The sequence below is a fragment of the Ambystoma mexicanum genome, chromosome 5p (assembly GCF_040938575.1).
Source record: "Ambystoma mexicanum isolate Mex_15411 chromosome 5p, UKY_AmexF1_1, whole genome shotgun sequence".
Taxonomy (NCBI): Eukaryota; Metazoa; Chordata; class Amphibia; order Caudata; family Ambystomatidae; genus Ambystoma; species Ambystoma mexicanum.
In genome coordinates, this window is record NC_090930.1 from 501,253,445 (window position 1) to 501,271,436 (window position 17,992).

The 17,992-nt window shown below is 47.6% G+C and overlaps 1 protein-coding gene across 2 annotated transcripts in view; it reads right to left on the bottom strand.

The window, feature by feature from the left end:
- The window catches only part of BRWD3 (bromodomain and WD repeat domain containing 3), a 1,632,068-nt gene that overhangs the window by 575,457 nt on the left and 1,038,619 nt on the right, over positions 1-17,992 (bottom strand). For both annotated transcript variants that reach the window (XM_069612911.1, XM_069612910.1), the window contains exon 29: positions 15,295-15,356. In XM_069612911.1, the coding sequence (XP_069469012.1) occupies positions 15,295-15,356 (62 nt within the window). The remainder of the gene's footprint in view (positions 1-15,294; positions 15,357-17,992) is intronic.

Below are 17,992 nucleotides of genomic sequence, written 5' to 3' on the forward strand. Positions count from 1 at the left end.
ATATTCAGTTCTTGCTTTTCATTGTATTTCATAAGATTTGTTCTTTGCTTTTCAATATATTTTCTGTGTAGTTCACACAAGCTTGCCTTCCACTCATAGGCTTATCAAAAGGCTTTCCTTTAGTTCAGTATTCAACAGTTCTTAATTCTTATACTTCCACTCATAGTTCATCTTGTTCGTATTGTTCACCATAACCCTTCACTTAGGGTTAACTTTGTCAAATTAAGGAAATGAGACATGCAAGATAATCACATTTGCCCTGTAACAGCCCCCAGGAGCAGCCCGGTACAAGTGTTCCCTTGAGTTCACTCACCTGTCCATGGTGGCTCCTCTGGGCGGCTGCTTTCCTTTTCTTCTACTCCACATACATGTCTAGGTAGTATTGCGAGCCCCGCTCGCACTCCGGTCTTTCTGTGGGTTGCCGGCAGCTTCGCTCACCTCTCGCGGATTCTGACGTTAGCTTGAAGCAACTAAATTTCTCCGGTGTCCCGCAGCTCATGCCACAGGCACCCGACCAGGGAGGCTTCCACTACTGTGACCCTCTCACGGCCCACCCAGGCCTTGGCGCCACAGTCTTTCTGGGGTATTTGCCGGCGTCCTGGTCTCCAGGCAGGACTGTCCTCGGCATCCTCCTTCCCACAGAGTTTTTTCCCTTCAGGCCTGGAACACTTGGCCCGGCTTCTCTCATGCTGGTCTCTCCGCTCTGATTGTTGGTCCCACCTTTTATGCAGATGCAACCATTTAACAGGTTGCAGGTGTGAGTGCTGACGCCCAAGTGCCTGACCAGTTATTCGAGTTCTTTGGACATGCCTGACTCTCACAACGGTCTGTAGGCCTCTTTCCCGTCGCAGTATCCGAGTAGTGAAATTACATGTTAGTGTGCACCACTCCTAGTTGCCTCTTCCTCGTCCCAGTAGTACGATCGTATGAATGAGGGGAAATGAAGGGAAGTGATTGGCAACAGCCTATAATGACAGGTTGAGGGTAAGGTTGGTTCTGACAAGAAAAAGGGGGGTACCATGTCTCGCCTGCAGACATCCTCTCACCAATCCCCAAGGACCCTGCGCCTGTCATGGTTCCGTTTGATTTCTCTTTTTCTTGTCATGGACTTGGTACACACAGGAGGAAACATTCCCGATTCCCCAGTAGGTTCACCAGTATACGTATGAATTCGGGATTCACATTAAAACACTCGGAACATTTGTTCGTCCAGGAGTACGCGTTCCTTCAGAGAACGCTATGGGTTGCCCTGGAAACGCTGGTGCCTATTGCATGCACGTAGGCGTTCAAGTCTACGGCGGTGCGTTGTGCGTGCAGTCAGCTGATCTGTATATTAACCCCGCCCCCACTGCACAGCGCTGCTTCTGAATTTTTAATTTCTAAGCTTCGTATGTTGTTACCTTGTTATCCTGATCTTCGATCCCCTGGTCTGTTCTTTGACTTCCCCTGCCTCGTCCCTTGTCATTGCTTACTTGGTATCTGTTGTCGACTCGGAACGTTTACGGACTGTATTCGCCACATCCTTTCACGTCTTACCTGCTTGCTGCTAAACCGGAACGTTATTTGGACTGCATTCGCCTCAACCTTTCACGTCTTACCTGTCTGTTGCCAAACCGGAACGTTTATTGGACTGCATTCGCTTCATCCTTCCACGTCTTACCTGCCTGCTGCCAAACCGGAACGTTACTGGATCGTCTCTCTTCAATTGGCTGCACGTCGTTAGTATTTGGTGATCCCGGAACACTGTGTGGACTGCCTAATCTCCAAACCATCGTCACGTCTTCTTTCTTATTTGGTCCAAAGACTCTAAAGAACTTAAAGGACATTAGCGCAATGGCGCAAGGATCAAAGACATGTTTAGGCGTCCTCGTGCAGGCGGGAATAGGAAACAAGACTTTGTGTTCCCAGGACTACCACTTAAGTACAGCAATCTCCTCTTCGGAATTCCTCTAGAACTATCATTGGTAAGCACACTACTGCCTGGTTCTTCCTTTTCTTACTATCTTGTACTAATAATAATAGCTACCTCTCTTGTTACAGGACACTCACCAATCTAGCTTGAAACTTATCAGTCTCAGTCACCATTCTTGCTTGTGAGTATCTGCTCATAATCTTGCCTAGTTATTTTGTTGTCTTGAGTCATATTGTAATACTTGGTTACTTTCTCTTGCAGCCAGATGTCTGGGTACCAGGGTGTACCAAATATTTCGGGCAATACTCACCTCAATCTGTCCTTTTGTACTCTTGAAGGGTATATTGTCAGAAAGACTCAATTGCCTCACGACGTGTCAAGCCACCACTTCTGGATTTAGTCCTTGGGCCCTAACAGCACCTAGGTGATCCTCCCTCGCATCTCAACCCCCAGGGACAGGATCCAAAAGTGATGGCCTTTCCCTGGACACCTGAAAAGAGGATCCAAGGGGAGTAGGTGGGAGGATACCCTGACGTTTCTCACAATAGCGAGTGCTGAAGGAGGACCCCTGAGGAGCCAGCAGCGATGGAGAGGCTGTCAGGGATGCAGTCACGTTGAAGAGCAGCAATTCCAGCAGCAAGTGAAGGGGAAACCGGCGGGAGAACCACAAGAGGGTCGTCAGAAAGGGGGTACGCTTTCCTGCAACGGGTCAGAAACACCAGGAAACGCTGGCGAGTCTGCCCAGGAGTATTGGGAGCCCAGGGACACACCACAGGCATACAAACAATTGAAAACCTATTTTGAATATCAACCAAGTAATATAGAAAGACTGAATTTACACACATCTTTGTATATGAGATGTCGATATGGGGAAAGCTGGAGTAAATGTTGTTTCAAGAAAATGAACTTTAATGAAGCAAATGAAAGGCAGGATCTGTACAAATCTTCATATATGAGAAGTCAATATGGGGAAGATTGGAACAAGCAATACATGGAGCCAATAGAGTATAAACAGTAAATGAGTACAAGTATGTTATACTTGGAGAGAAAGAGAACTGAAAGATACAAGAAAAGATTGTAAGAAGACCTAGCGAAATAGATACATCAGGCAGTAAGCATTTGGGAGGTGGATACCTGGCAGGAGATTATAGCAGGGGATCTACCAAGCCCAAAGGGGGGGGGTTTCCTGTCCTGGGAGTACATCAGGTAATCCATCTAGGATATGTGAAAGGAAAAAGCATTGTGAAAATCTTCCTGGCAGGAGAGTATACCATGAGACCATCTTTAATAAGGTGCTTTGTAGAAGACACACTTTTGCCATCCGTAAAATACCATTGCTTGGAAAAGACATTTTTCATCATCTTTAAGAAAGTGTTATATGACCAAGACTATTTTATTATTTTTAAAGAACCACTGATTGAACAGAACAATTTCAATATTCTACCTGAAAAAATTCAGGGGAAGGGAATCATCCCCTGGTTACAAGGATTGTTTTTGTTGGATTTAGTTACTTCGTTTTTGCACCCATTTTGCTGAATTTAGAGCGGAGACATTTACCTTGCACTTTTTGTGTTGTTCATTTTTAGTGTGAGGGTCAGATACTTTTTGAACACAAGGGTAGTTTACTTAAATTTAACGGCGAGACACAGACGGATCTTTAGTTTTGATTTCATAGGCAGGGAAACTCTCTTTAGGATAGGGACATAAAGGCCTTTATCCAAACCTTTTTATTCAAATAAAATGTCTAATGTTGAAAACATTACAACTTTGTGTCCATCTCTCATTTCTGACCCTCACAATGACTACTAAGGAGGGTTGGTTGTTGTGTGAGTGGAGTGGTTGTAAGGAGTGACCAATGTCTTTTTATTCTGGTAGCATGAATTGTTGTTCATTTTGATATGTACTCTATTGTGCTCAAGATATTTTTACACTTCATGCGCTTTCAGGTTATATCTTTTGCACACGTTTCTTAAAAACCAAAAATGAACATTGGTTGAAAATTTTGTAGATTGTAATTAAACTTCTATAAGACTTGTGTTTTATTTATGGTTCCCACAGATCGGTTGTCACAAAATAATATATGTGGGTTGATCTCAAGTGTGCGTTTTCGAAGACTTGTATTAGGCCTGGTATGTTGCCCTGGAACTGAGACCACAGATACTGAAGTAGCCTCTCTGGAGTGATCTCATACTTGACCAGGCCTCCTGCACCAGCAGAATACAGAAGGCAATGAGGACTGGAAGTCGCAGAAAGCCGGTGGCCAGAGCTATCTTATTGGATTGAAAGAGCATTACAATTTTGAGGGTGTTAGCCACCAAATCCTTGGGTGGGCAATCCTGCCATGGCGGGTGTACAAGACTACGCCCAATTAATAGGAGGAACCGGGCCCACAAAACATGGGACTTCCTGAAGCTCAGGGAGAAGCTCAAACTGTGCAACTTATAGAACCAATGTGCTAATGCCTGGTTTTGGGTGTGCGCTGAGATGAGCCTGTCATCCAGGTTAGGAAGACATGTATGCTTTCCCTCCTCTAGCAGCTTGAAGAGCCTAGGCACCAAATAAAGGCCAAATGGCAGTACTCTAAATTGGTAGTGGGCAGACTACTAATAAGCTCAAGTACTTCCTGTGCTTGAGATGCACTGGCACATGGAAGCAGGTGTCCTGGAGATCCAGGGATACCAACTAGTCGTGCATTTTGAGGGCATGTAGGTTCTGGGCAATGATACAATCGTGAACTTGACCTTTCGCCATTACAAGTACATAAACTTCAGATCCAGTATGGGACACAGAACTGCATCCCTCTTTGTAACCCTGAGTTACGTTCTGTAGGGCCAAGTGTTGGAAGTGGTTTAACGCCACTCCTCGACGGATAGGGTAAGTTCCCTCCCACCTGGGTGAAATATTTGAAGTCTTCTTCCCAGTGTTTTTGGCCCTGGGGCTTCTGTGAGGAACTCTGAGGTGGACATACCACCTCCTTGTGCTCAACAACCACTGCCATAGCTCCACCCTTGGAGATCTTCAGATTTGTATAACGCCAATGTGAGTCAAGATGAGCCATAGGTGGGAGGATTGCATGTGAATCAATGAAGGATACAGGGACAGCGCAGCGGTTGCTTGTCTGAGTTTTTTGCTTTTCTACAGTTTTTTGTTCTCAGAATACACAGAAAATCATGTGACAAAGGTATTTTCATGACCCCATTTTTTATAAAAGGAAAAACTTACATGTATGATAAATATAACTTTGATATTATATGTGTTTAGTTTGGTACAGATGTACCTTTTTCCTTTCTTTAGAGACATGCACAGATTTTCAATATCAGCACAAATTCACAAAAATGTATGTGCTTTCTGGCTCTTTTTTTAGCCACGCAAGTTCCTTTGAGGTTTCTTCTCCTAAAGCGTATGTCATTCATTTTTAAAGTAGACCTTTCAATTTAATATGATTTTTGCATACATACAGAATCTACTTTTTTTACACAACTATCATACTATTTTAAGTGGTTCACTTATTGCATCTTCTGGCCAAGTATGTTTTTTCATTTTCAATAAGAACCTATTTACAATCCATTGTTTCTATTTGTTTTAAAAATATACTTTTTTGAAGTTTACCATAATATTCGGATTTTTATATTGTTTACAGACAGTGACCGGATGAATAACCCGACAGTCCAAAATGCACTGGCCAACCGTGCATGCCCACTGATAATTGTTGAAGAAGATGTTACCAGATTAAAAGACCACTGACATTTGTAATACTTCAAGAGTCATTTCTTACATGCTTGTGATGTTCAGTAGTGTTGACTACAAAAAGGTACAATCAGCACAGAGGATAACTGCCTCAGTCCTTGTAGGCTTCAATAACCATCATTGTGCAGAAGCGGTCCACTGGCATGCACCAAATACGATCATAATATTGAACACCTTACTTTGTTATATAAAGGTGGTGCCCACTTCCCACTCTAATATAGTAAAACCTAAGGATCTCATTAATGAGTACCTCAAGACACACTGCTTTGCCCATGGCATGCACAACACAATCTGCCTTCTCAAGACCAGAGTGTAAAATCTACTTTGCTGCATGCTTGCCACTTTTGCCAAGGCGTTGATGCCCTCTCCTCGCTATGGTAAATTCTTGGTCGCCTTGGGGATAACACACCAGAGTGCCTGATACAAATGTTTTGCGTCCCCACGGGTCCAGTCTCTTGCTCTTGCTTTCTGGAGGCAGCGAGTAGAAATTATAAGTTACTCACCATAGTGACTAACGTACTCCTAGTCCATAGTCCCCTTTCCTCCATACTGCATGGGCTTCCCTCACTAGGGACGGGAGACAGAACCTTTTTCACCAGAAAAACCTTCTTCCCTTTTAAATTTAAAGGCACGTAGGGACGCTGCCTTGGGAGCATGCACCCCCCTGACTCTGCCCACCGGTGCCCCTCCTCAGTCCCCATTGATGCATCAACAATATTAACATTGCCTAATGACACCAGTTCTATTAGGGGGGAGCATGGTTGGACGTATGGAGGAAAGGGGACTATGGACTAGGAGTACGTTGGTCACAATGGTGAGTAGCTTATAATTACTCCTACGTCCCATCCCCTTTTCTCCATATTGCATGGGCTATTACAACTGATTGTAGCCCCAGGGTGTAGAGGTGACCCTCCCTAAGGAAACAAGTTCCTCAGTACTGCCAGTCCAAATGCTGCGTATGATCTAGAGCCGCCACCCAAACAGTAGTGCAGGCAGAAGGCCGAAGGAGTGGCCCACGTGGCTGTCCGGCTTATGACCTGCCAGGGAACATGTCTCTGGAATACGACTGCTGTGGTCTTGGCTCTGACAGCATGGGCATGTATGTTGATGGCTGAAACCATCCACCTTCCTATAGAGGCCTTGGAAGCCTGATAACCCGGCCGTGACCCCATGAAAGTGATAAAGAGAGCATCAGACTTGCGGAAGCTCTTGGTCCTGTCCAGATAGAATTTCAGAGTGCGCCTGACATCAAGACAGTGCAAGACCCTTTGAGCATCGTCCTTAGGATCCACAAAGAAGGTAGGTAATACTATCTCCTCATATAAATGGAAAGAAGAGACTACTTTAGGTAAGAACGCAGGATGCGTTCTCAGGACCACCTTATCTCTGTGAAAATTAGTGTAAGGTTCTGAAGCCACCAGTGCCTGGATTTCGCTAGCCTTGCGTGCAGACGCAAGACCCACCAACAGAGCTGTTTTAATGGTGACAAGCCTGATGTCCGCAGACGCCACTGTTTGTGCACAAGGACGCCCAACACTATGTTAAGGTCCCACACCGGGTGTGGTTTCTTGATAGGCGGGTAGAGCCTGGTGAGGCCCGCCAGATGTCGCTTAACCACCGGGTTGGAGGAAGAGAAAACCTCCTCCTCTGAGTTCCGGTAGGTAGGCTCCTATGGTCGCCAGATAGGTACGGCATGTGTCTATTTGCACTCCTGAGTGTGCGAGGTGTTCAGAGAAGGACAGCACATGCTCCAACGTGGAAGTAAGCAGGTCAACCTCCTTAGATTCCGCCCAGTGCAAAACCTAGTCCATTTGCTTTTGTACTGGCGCCTAGTAGCATCGCTCCTAGCGCCCTGTACGATGTCTAGGTTGGTTTGTGACAGCCGCAGATGCTTTAGTGTGACTTGCTCAGGATCCACGCTGTGAGCGCCAACTTCTGCGAGGCGGGGTGGAAGAACCTGCCTCCCTGCTGCAAAAGGAGGTGTGCTGGGCCCAATGGTCAGTGAATGGGTAGCCTGTCCAAGAGGCTGAACAGCTCCGAGAACCATGGTCTTGCAGTTCACCAAGGAGCTATCAGAATGATGCTGAGGTGACGTGATTCTCTTATCTTGCAGATCACCCTGTGAATCAGGGGAGTGGGAGTACATGCGTATGCTGTCATGCTGTTCCACTGTAACTGTAAGGCTTTGCCCCAGGGTGCTGGGGCCCTGTCCCGGGCAAGATGCAAACTGATTGCACTTCTTGTACCAGGTGGTGAAAAAGGTCCACCTGAGGATGCCCCTACCTGCTGAAGATCCCCAGCAGGACCCGATCGTTCAATTGCCATTTGTTATTGTCCACTCCCAGTCTGCTGAGCCTGTCCAGGTTGGACTACCCCAGGAGGTGGATTGCACTCAAGTAGATGTTCTCCGGGGCCCACTCCCAAATGCTGACCGGCAGGCTACACAGGGGGGGGGGGGAACTGGTGCCAACCTGCTTGTTGATCTAATACATGCTGGTGGAATTGTCCGTTTGGGTGAGGATCGTCTTAGCACTGATAAGCGGCAGAAAAGATTTGAGAGCGTGCCAGACAGCTTTCAGCTCTAGCCAGTTGATATGGGCCTCCTGCTCCTGGAGGGACCAGACTCCATGGACACTTTGGTTGTCCAGGGTAGCCCCCAGCCTTCCAAGGAGGAATCCGTGGTGATGGTGACTACTGGAACGGCGCCATGATGCCCAAGGGCCATTCTGTGTGCTTTATAAATATAAATAAATAAAAAATGGTCACTTGTCGTGCTGCTTTCCAAAAGGGCCTGCCTATCTGCAGGTTGCAGTCCGTGAACCACCAGGCAAGGACCTAATTGCGAAAGGGAGGAATGCTGACAAGCTCCGCTTGGGAGCCCCGCTCCGGATTCCATGAGGCTGCGAAGTGCGCCTGCAATCTCCTCATTTTGAGCTTTGTGTGAGGTACTTCCAGTAGGAATGCTGCCATGATACCCAATAGAAGGCGGTACCAGCAGGCTGAGTTCGCCTCTCTGCTGAGAAAATGACCTGTGGCCCTCTTGATGGCCTTGATCTTTTCCTCCGAGGGGAAAACTCTCTCGGAGCTTGTGTCCCAGATGAGGCCCAGAAAAGTCAGCCTCTGCATAGGCTGCAGCTATGACTTCTTGAGATTGATGGAAAATCCCAGCTTGTGGAGTGGGTTCATAAGCGCGGAGGAAACGTGGTGAACCGCCTCCGGGGATCTCGCCCTGATGAGCCAGTCGTCCAGGTAGACATGGTGACCTTGGGCCCTGAGAAGGGCTGCCACTGCATTCATAAGTCTGGTAAACACCCTGGTTGCTGAGTTGAGTCTGAAGGGTAGAACCTTGTATTGGAAATGGAAGCCCATGATCCTGAACCGCAGAAAGGACCGATGAGGCTGCCAAATTGGGACGTGTAGATACGCGTCCTTCAGATTCAGGGAGCACATCCAGTCTCCCCTGCACAGCGTCTCTGCAATCAGCGCTGGCGTAACCATCTTGAATTTTTGAAGAGGGAGGGAGATGTTCAGGGTGTAAAGGTCCAACATACTCTCAGGCCAGCCTGGTTCTTCTTTTGTATGGCAAAAATCCTGGAATAGATGCCCATGCCCAGCTGGGAGGCTGGGACTTCTTCCACTACCTGGCTCTCTACAAGCGAACGAAATTCCACCAACTGATTTGTTGTCCCAATCTGTGGGAGAGGAGGGGTGGAGAGAGAAGAGGGAGGAATCGGTAGACGGTAGCCCGTGGACACTACAGATAGGATCCAGGTGTTCCCCTTGCTCCCTCCCTCGACCTCTGTTTCTGGAAGCCCCAGAACCTGCCAAAAGCCTGCCCCTTGTCGGAGTATTGATGCGACTGGGTGTAGGCCTCGGGCGTGGCCTTCCTGAGGATAAAGACTTTGCAGTTTGGGAACTGTTTTTCTTCTTGTCTAGCTCCTCATCAGTGGTGGAATGAAAGAGGTTGCCACCCTCGAATGGAAGGTCCAATATGCGTTCCCGGATGTTGAGGTTTACCTTGGTATCCCGTAGCCAGGCAGTCCTTCTCATGTCTGTGGCGATGAAGATGGCATGGCTTGAGGTGTCAATGTGCACCACGGTGGACTCCATGATGTCCTGGGCCACCAATTTAGCTTCTGCCTGCCTCGCCCTGAAACGTGCCTGGCTCTGCACCAGGTCTGGAAGGAAGTCTGCTTTTTCCCGCCTAAGCCTCTGATTAACAGCTGCCAGCATGGTGTCTGCGTTGGATTGACGAAGGTGCAGTGAGGCGTTGGAATAGACCTTCTTTCCAAAAGCTGCCAAGATCTTCTCCTCCTTGCCTAGAAGCGCCGAAGACGAGTTGGGCGAGGACGACTGGGGCTTGGAGTAGAGTGATGCTGCAGCGATCACCGAAGAGCGTGGTTGAGGGTGTGCTGACAGCAAGAGTGGATCTTCCTCCAATTGCCTATACTTGGCGTTGAGGCACAGATTGACAGGCTGGTCCAAATGGGGTTTCAGCTATCCCTTTTTGGCCAAGGCGACAATGTGCTTCTGCATCAGGATCCCCGTTCTAGCCGCGGGGCGAATAGTGAGGACCTCGGCCAGGACCCCCGCCTCCAGTTGTTCGACCTCGGGTTGTGGAAGCCCCAAGTATTGGGCCAAACCTGAGAGCCATTCGTGAAAGGCCTTGGCTGGGGAGAGCGTGTCGGGGTCCTCCTCCTCTTCGGTGTCCACTAGGGTGTCCGGCTGGTCCGACACGGGTGGAGGAGTGCTGGGCGCTGAAGGCTGAGGTGTGAGAACCGGAAGCTGCTGTGGAGGCTGCGGTGGAACCGCCTGAACTGTGGGAGGCAGGGGAGTCAGAATCGAAGGACCCCGCGTGGGCAGCAGGGGCCACGTGGGGGTCTGACCCGCTGGAGCCATAGGAGGAATGACTATAGGCGCTAGTGGTGGGAACGGCGGGAGCATGTCCCTAATCACATCCCGGAGGAAGGCCCCCATCTGAGGAGATCTCATGAGTGTGAGGAATTACTCACAAAACCTATCATCACAGGCTGGAGAGATGGTAAGTGGCATTGACGAAGTAGCGGCCGGCTGCTGGGGCCTATGCGTACTCTGCCTTGCTGGTTGCGGGGTAAATCTGCCCTGCGACGCTGAAGGATAAGCTGTAGGCCAGGTACCTGGTAAAGACCAGTCACACCTTGAAACTCGTTCTCCCACCTGTTCCGCACCAGGGGGTGGTATCGGACGAGCACCCATTTTGTCTGGTGCAGCGACCATTTTTGTTGGGCTGCATGCCACGTGCCAGCGTCGTGGTGCTTGCCTCGCTGGGCCCGGCCTCCTCCAGGACTCTTGGCGGTGGAGCTTGAGGCCTACCCTGCACCTCAGGACGAGGCCTGGTAGGCGTATTGCCCTCGGCCGTGTCGCCGGTAATGTTGCATACAGGAGCCCCCTTCAGACATCTGTTCGGTACTAGAGTGTAGCCCCTTGGTTGGATACCCAGTAAAAGAAACTTGCCGTCTCTCAGCACTGTCCCCGATACCTGTGCTGGTGCGAGAACCTGACCGGTCCCTCCCGTTCGGATGTTTCCTTGGGAAGGAGTCGCCCTTGCAGGGTGCGATGGAAAAAAGTGGCCCTACCATGGTCCTTGACTTGTGTCTGACTAAGTCCTTCAAGCCCTCTGGAGGCTACTTCTCGAAGATCACCTTCCACCAAGCTGAACTGCTCTTCAGAGTGCGTGGTGTAAGCGCATCACACGTGGTACAACCCTGCCAGCCGTGATTGGGGCTAAGGCAGCGGAGGCAAAGAGTGTGGGGGTCGCACATAGGGAAGAGTCCTTCACAGTCTGGACACCGGCTGAAGCCTGCTGACGTCGGCATGCGCCGTGGAGAAGGGTGGCGCCAGAGGACTGAGTCTGATTAAGACCAAAAAACAGAAGACAAATGACAAGACAGTAGCTGGGTAAGAGCGGGTGGTATTATAAGGCCCAAGCCAAAACCAGGAGCACTGGTGAAAGTGGTCCGTTCCTGTCGATGCGGAAAAGGGGACTGAGGAGGGGCACCGGTGGGCGGAGTTAGGTGAACGCATGCTCCCAGTATCACACATCTGCACGCCTCTAAATTTAAAGGGGAAGAAGGTTTTTCTGGAGAAAAAGGTTCCATCTCCTGTCCCTAGCGAGGGACGCCGATGCAGTATGGTGGAAAGGGGATAGGACGTAGGAGTAAGAAGAGATCTTCTGGTTCTCTGTCAAGCCCGGTACTGCCAAACTCTCCTGGGATGCATTGGTAGCGAGAAAGGCTGATTTCCAAGAATGCCAGTTGATACTTTTCACAAAGTCTTTGACCATATGGGGCCAAATTTGCCCTCTCCCAGGCCACCAACACCAGAGCAAAAAAAGATTGAAAGGAAGCATGGTCTGTCATAGGCAACTATCATCGAAGAGATCAGTTAATTCAAACTAGACATTGAGCCTGAGACCTACTCAGTAGGTGCCAGAAGCATATCCAGCTCCAAGTCGGGTGTCCAGGCCAATGCCTCCAGCAGGTCTGTGACCAAATACAAAAAGTCTTCACTTTCTCCATACAACTCCACTGGGAAGTCCCCGGGTTCTACCAGAGTAATATGACTGTAACCTGAATGGGACAGGACCTCGCTCCTCATCAGGGATGCCAGATTTTCCTGAGAACTTGTCAATCGGAAGTGGGGCATGCTCATGGGGTTTACCAGTGTTGGCGGGGCCAAACGACGTTTTACAGTGAAAGGACAAGAGGAACAGATGCCGAGAGATGATGCCTGAAAACATATCAGCACAGTGGCGAGTCAAAGCTGTGTCCGCTGGGGCTGGAGCTAAGCCGGTAGGTATACGTCGTGGGCTGGAGAGGAATCCAGCAAAGGTCACCAAGCGCAGTGCGTCCTGTAAGTGCCGTTGGTTCTTAGGCACCAGTGCCTTGGTGAAAAGGTCTAGTATTTTCAGCCAAAATTCCTCCTACTACTCTGGAGTAGAGGCCTGAGTGGGGAATAGTATCAGCAGAGTTGGCGCTGAATCCTCCTCAGTGTCTCCCGATCTGGAGTGATGATTCGGTTTCTTAGACGATGAAGAAGAAGAATGTCTCAAAGAGTCGCCCGGGGAGCACAACCATGTCCAATGTTTCTTTTTCTTCTTTTCCTTACGGACAGGTCAGTGTGCTTCCTAGGTCACCACCATCCTCTGCTCTGTGCCTCAAGACTTAGAAGGGGGTCCTCTTGCTACTTATGAGGCAGTAAGTTAGCAACTTTGTGTCAGGTTCCCTTAGGTCCTCTATGGGATGGCATGACCCGCAAACCTGTGGATCATGTTCTTCATTCAAGCGATACAAGTAAATCACATGGGGATTCCAGGGCACCAGCACACCCCCGCAATCCAAACAGGGCTTGAAAGCTTCCTTGACCTGGGGTGCATATCGGCCAAATGATGCATTCTGCTGAACTGGAAGGACTGCTGGTCTCTGTGGAAGACAGATTGGCTGAAAGAGGTAGTGCGGGCCAATGACGGTGAGGAACTGTTCGTGACAACAATGTCCTTATCATTGTCGAAAGACATCTGGAGAAAGTTTTGCAGCTTTCTGGCATGGGCACAGGCCACTGGGAGTGGGGATGGACAAGATGGTGTCTCCCAGATGTAAGGGACTACACCTAGGTCAGTGTTGCTAAGGTCTAATGTGGAGGTGGGTTGAGTGGATCACCAAGTCGCCCGCTTACTGCACTGGTCACCGTTGCTAAATGTGTAAATGTTACATTGCGTGTAATTAATTATACTGGTCAACAATAAGTAAACAATTTTAAAAAACAGTGCTTGAGGAGAAAGTACTTCCCAAGGTTAGGGCATTACACAGTAACAAAGGTAGCCAAGTGTGTTCCCGAAGCACACTGAGCACACAAAAACAAGGAACTGCGGTCACGTACACCTAAAAGAAATCTTGGATCTAGGACTAGGGCAGCAAGCACAACCACATATAGGCTAGAATAGCAAAGTGTTCAACCGACGTCAGAATTGCAAATGGTTCTCAATCCACCTGCGGGCAACTGGTAAATCTTCGATAATTTACCAGCAGCAACCGAGAAGGCTCAAACCCCTACCCTACAAAAGCGAAATTTGGGGATCACCACCAGACAGGCATGCCAAGGGCAGAAAGACAGTCCCAGGACTATAAGGCATAAACCTGTCTTGCAGAAAGGTTGCACCCTGACAAGAGTATGCTAGGTGGACCAAACAGAGGGACTTCAACATAATTCTTTTGGCCACTGGCTCCATATATACTGGCCCACACATTACATCTGGCATGCAGAGGTGATGCAGAGCTGCTCTCCACTCCCTGGTGCCAGAATGTATTGCACGGGCACCTAGCGCTGGTCCTGGAGAAAGAATATGAAAGATGAGGAACATGTGGGAGGAATGAATCCATTAGAATAGCAGAATACAGGGAGTAGCTACTTAGAGCCCTTTTAGTAGGAACACTCCAAGACATATTTGATGCCTGTTGTATATATTATACAACAGGCATCAAATCACACTGGCAACACTTATTGGATTTCGAAAATTGGATTTCGTTCTTTCTTAAACAATAGTGACAAATCTACACATTTGGCAATAAAAGGTGTCAAAAGGGCTAAGTCTAATTTAGAGAAAGAACGAAGAATGGGAATCTCTGAACTGATGTGAAGAGGCACAGTGATAGCCTAAATGTAGGTATCTCCAGAGATGTCATTTGCTTCAGTCTCTAAGGGAGAAGAATGTCACAATTTGGAATCCCAAGGGTGGATGGAAGAGTGTTCATACATTTGGCGTGACTGTCAGAAATGACCATCTAAATTTAGTAACAAGGCCAAAGGTTGAATGGGCTTCGTCGTATGGGCCCTGCAAAATCATAACACAACTGTAAGGAAGCCAAAGCCAAAGCGGAGGTAAAAAAGTCACGTGGATTAAACCTTTTGAACATCATGAGAGAGATTATTCTGGATGGGATTTTGGGGGTGTAATGCAGAAAACAGAATGGCTCATACCAAATGAGGAAAAATAGTTTACACATGCAGAGATCCTTGGTCTTACACCTGCACGTATTCTAACAAGCGTGTGAATGAATATACAGGCGATCTGATGCTGGGATTGTTTTGCATATAGTTATGCACTGCATAAGATGGACATGGTGATATGCACCTGTTATGCCAAAGGAACATCTCTAAATAAGAAGGAGCTCTGGTCATAAAATATGCCGACACATCCGTCTAAATGTTTTAGATTGCACACATCTTTTTACACAGAAAATGGGAAATAAGCCTATGGTCCTGTGGAAGCAGTGCTTGCATTCTTCAGAGCTATCACATTTGGTGACATGTCGCGAGTATAGCGCCTACAATAATGTGTACTGAATGCAGAGTTCATCAGAAAAAGAGAGGAGTTCCCGAGCAACTTGATTCTAACAGACATACAATGGCATTGAACAAAGAAAGGAGAAAGAACTTGGATAAGCAGAGGCCCCCCACACATCACAGGAGCTGCAGCAGTATACATTACACGCATATTGGAACAGTACTTCTAGCTCAATCAAAGGATCCGGTCATCAGAGTTCCATAAGGAAAAGGGTTTCAGTCAGAAAGGTATAACTTTTCAAATGTATATTTACATTGTAAGGGAATTGGTTCCATATCCCAAGGGCTCATATTTTCCCTTTCATTATTGTCCCAGCTATAAAAGAAAAAAAATATTACAATGTTAATCCAACTGATGCAACCATTTATGAGCATAATTTCAAAATGTTTTCTGAGAATTAGGACAAGCCTGTTTTGATTGCATTTCATCTTGAAATATTCTAATGAAAGAAACAGGTCTTGCCCGTACCGCCGTTTGCAGCACAGGTGTTTACAACAACGACTTTGCTGTGCAGGTCTTTAACACACTGCAGTGGCAGAGCAGATACATGAGCAAGTGGCAGTGCGAACGCGGCAGGCAGTGGGCTGAAAGGGATGGGGAGCAGGTGGTGACGGAGGGGACATCCATTCAAAAGAGGATGCCCAAGGGGCAGTGGGGTGAAATGGGATTCCCATTCAAGGTAAAGAAAGGGATTGGGGCACAGCATAGGAAGAGGTTAGAGCAGCGAGTTAAAAGCAAAGCACAAAAGACAAGGATAACTCATGAGTGAAGAACAAACTACTTACCTTCAGTAATGTTCTTACTGATGGTTTAGTTCTTCCTCGTCATAGAAACACTCTGGGTGAAAATCTAGCTTCAGGAACTGTTTGAAATACCAGGGGGGTGAACTTCGGCTCCTCTCTAGTCGTTGGCAATCTTAAAATATGACTTGACATCATGGGTGGCATATATCAATTTATATAGTTATTGGTGATTTTTATTACATTTGATATGGACTGCTCCAGCCGCCAAGAGCCAGACCTGGGATCAAAGACAGGTTTCAGGGCATTGTCTTCGTTCTCAAGGCGAGCATGTTGCCCCTGTGTCCTTAGCCATCTTATATGAGAGCTGGTTGGATCACATGATCTTGGTCCCACTTATTTTTCCCTGCACTCAACGGCTATGGAACTGCAGAAAATCCACAGGGTACAAGCATTCAGTAATTAGGGATAGAGTGGAAGGGCGTTGAGGAATCTATTGAAGTAAAGACTAATCCATTGAAGAGAAGTCATTTGTTTTTCTATGGATTCCTGTCTCTGTCGGATTCCCCATCTTAGAAGGATTACCAATACAGTACAGAACCTGAAAAAAGCAGAGGAGCGAGGAACCATCAACAACACCTGGAAACTGTGCAATACCGCATTACCAATGCTGCTGTTCAGACCTGATAAGGAACACTTGCAGTTATGGTTGGAGAATGTGTGCAGAGACGCCCCAACCCTCTGCCAGATGTACATAACTGGGATATCCCGCTGCAAAGCAGTGGAAGTGGTAGAATAAGTCTTCAGACCCGCAAGTAATAACATGTTGACCAGATAGAATAAGTTACTTAACTGTAACTCCTGTTTTCCAGCATTGGTATCTTTTACAAATTCACATGCTGTTTGAATATTCCCCGTAGTCGGGCTGGGAATCCTCTGTAATATTAAAGCCGTTTCACTTAGAAAATTAAAAAATGCAATCACTTTAGTGTTCGCTCTTTGTTGTTTTGGATCATTTACCCATTAGCCAATAACCAGTGCTCCGCATAGCTCCAAACCTGGAGGCCATCTTAAGATTGGTAGAATGTACGGTAAAGAGCCAATAGGAGTCCAGATGAGCCACATGCCGGATAGGCGGGAGGGTTTGCATGTAAATCAATGAAAGATACTGCTACTGTAGAACAGGAGTTACTGGTAAGTAACATATTCCTTTTCCAGCATTGGATCTTTCGTAGGTTCACGTGCTGTTTCAATAGATTAAATAACAGTGCAAAATGCATCGTTAACAAACCACATGTAAAACGGAGGAGGATGATGGCTCACTGAGGTAACGGGTTATGATTGTCCACTTGTCCAACCGTGGATGACTCCTCTGAACCTATTTACCATTATTTCTTTTTGGATGCAGTATAACTTGATAAAGGTGCAAGTAGACCTCAATGCAGCCGCCCTGCAGATGTCTGACCACGGGACTCCTATCTGGAAGAGGGGACAGGCAAGACTGCTCTCGTAGAACGTGCCCGGGCTGAACTTGGAGCAGCCGGTAAGCAAGTTGATGGAAGAAAGATATACAAGTAGAAACCATCTGGAAATGGAAGCTTCAGAAGAGGACCTTACCTACAGCAGCAAGCATAAATACAATGAACAGCTTTGGCAAGATCTGAAAGGCCATGGTTTGCGCCAAAAGGAGTGGACCATGGGCATGAATGTAGGATTGGTCCGAAGGGGAAGCCTGTTTTTGTGGAAAATGAGGTAAGGCAGTTGCAAGGCGAGCGACTGAGTCCCCACCCATTGTCCTGGCAGAGGCGACAGCCACCAGAAATGCAATCTTATATGTGAAAAACATAGTGCTGGCCTTTTGCATTGGCACAATTGTGGTCCATAACAACCTGGACAGGATAATGTTCAATTCCCAAGAAGGGGCAGACTTATGTACAGGGGCAAAGGCAATGACAGTCAAGCGAACCTCGATGAAAGAGTGAACAAGGTCACTGGAAGCGAAGGAGAGCAAATATAGCAGGAGCTGTTGTGGTTGTAAGTTAATGGCATCCATCCCGTGACTGGAGCATCAAATAGCGAACAGCTTCCATTTTTGCTATAACAAGAAATTATGAATGTGAAACTTGATGGGCGGGCCGATGAGAGAACCAGAACTGTCTCAGCCAACAGGATCAGTCTACATGGCTGCCGTTTGGCTTTGTGGAGGTCTCT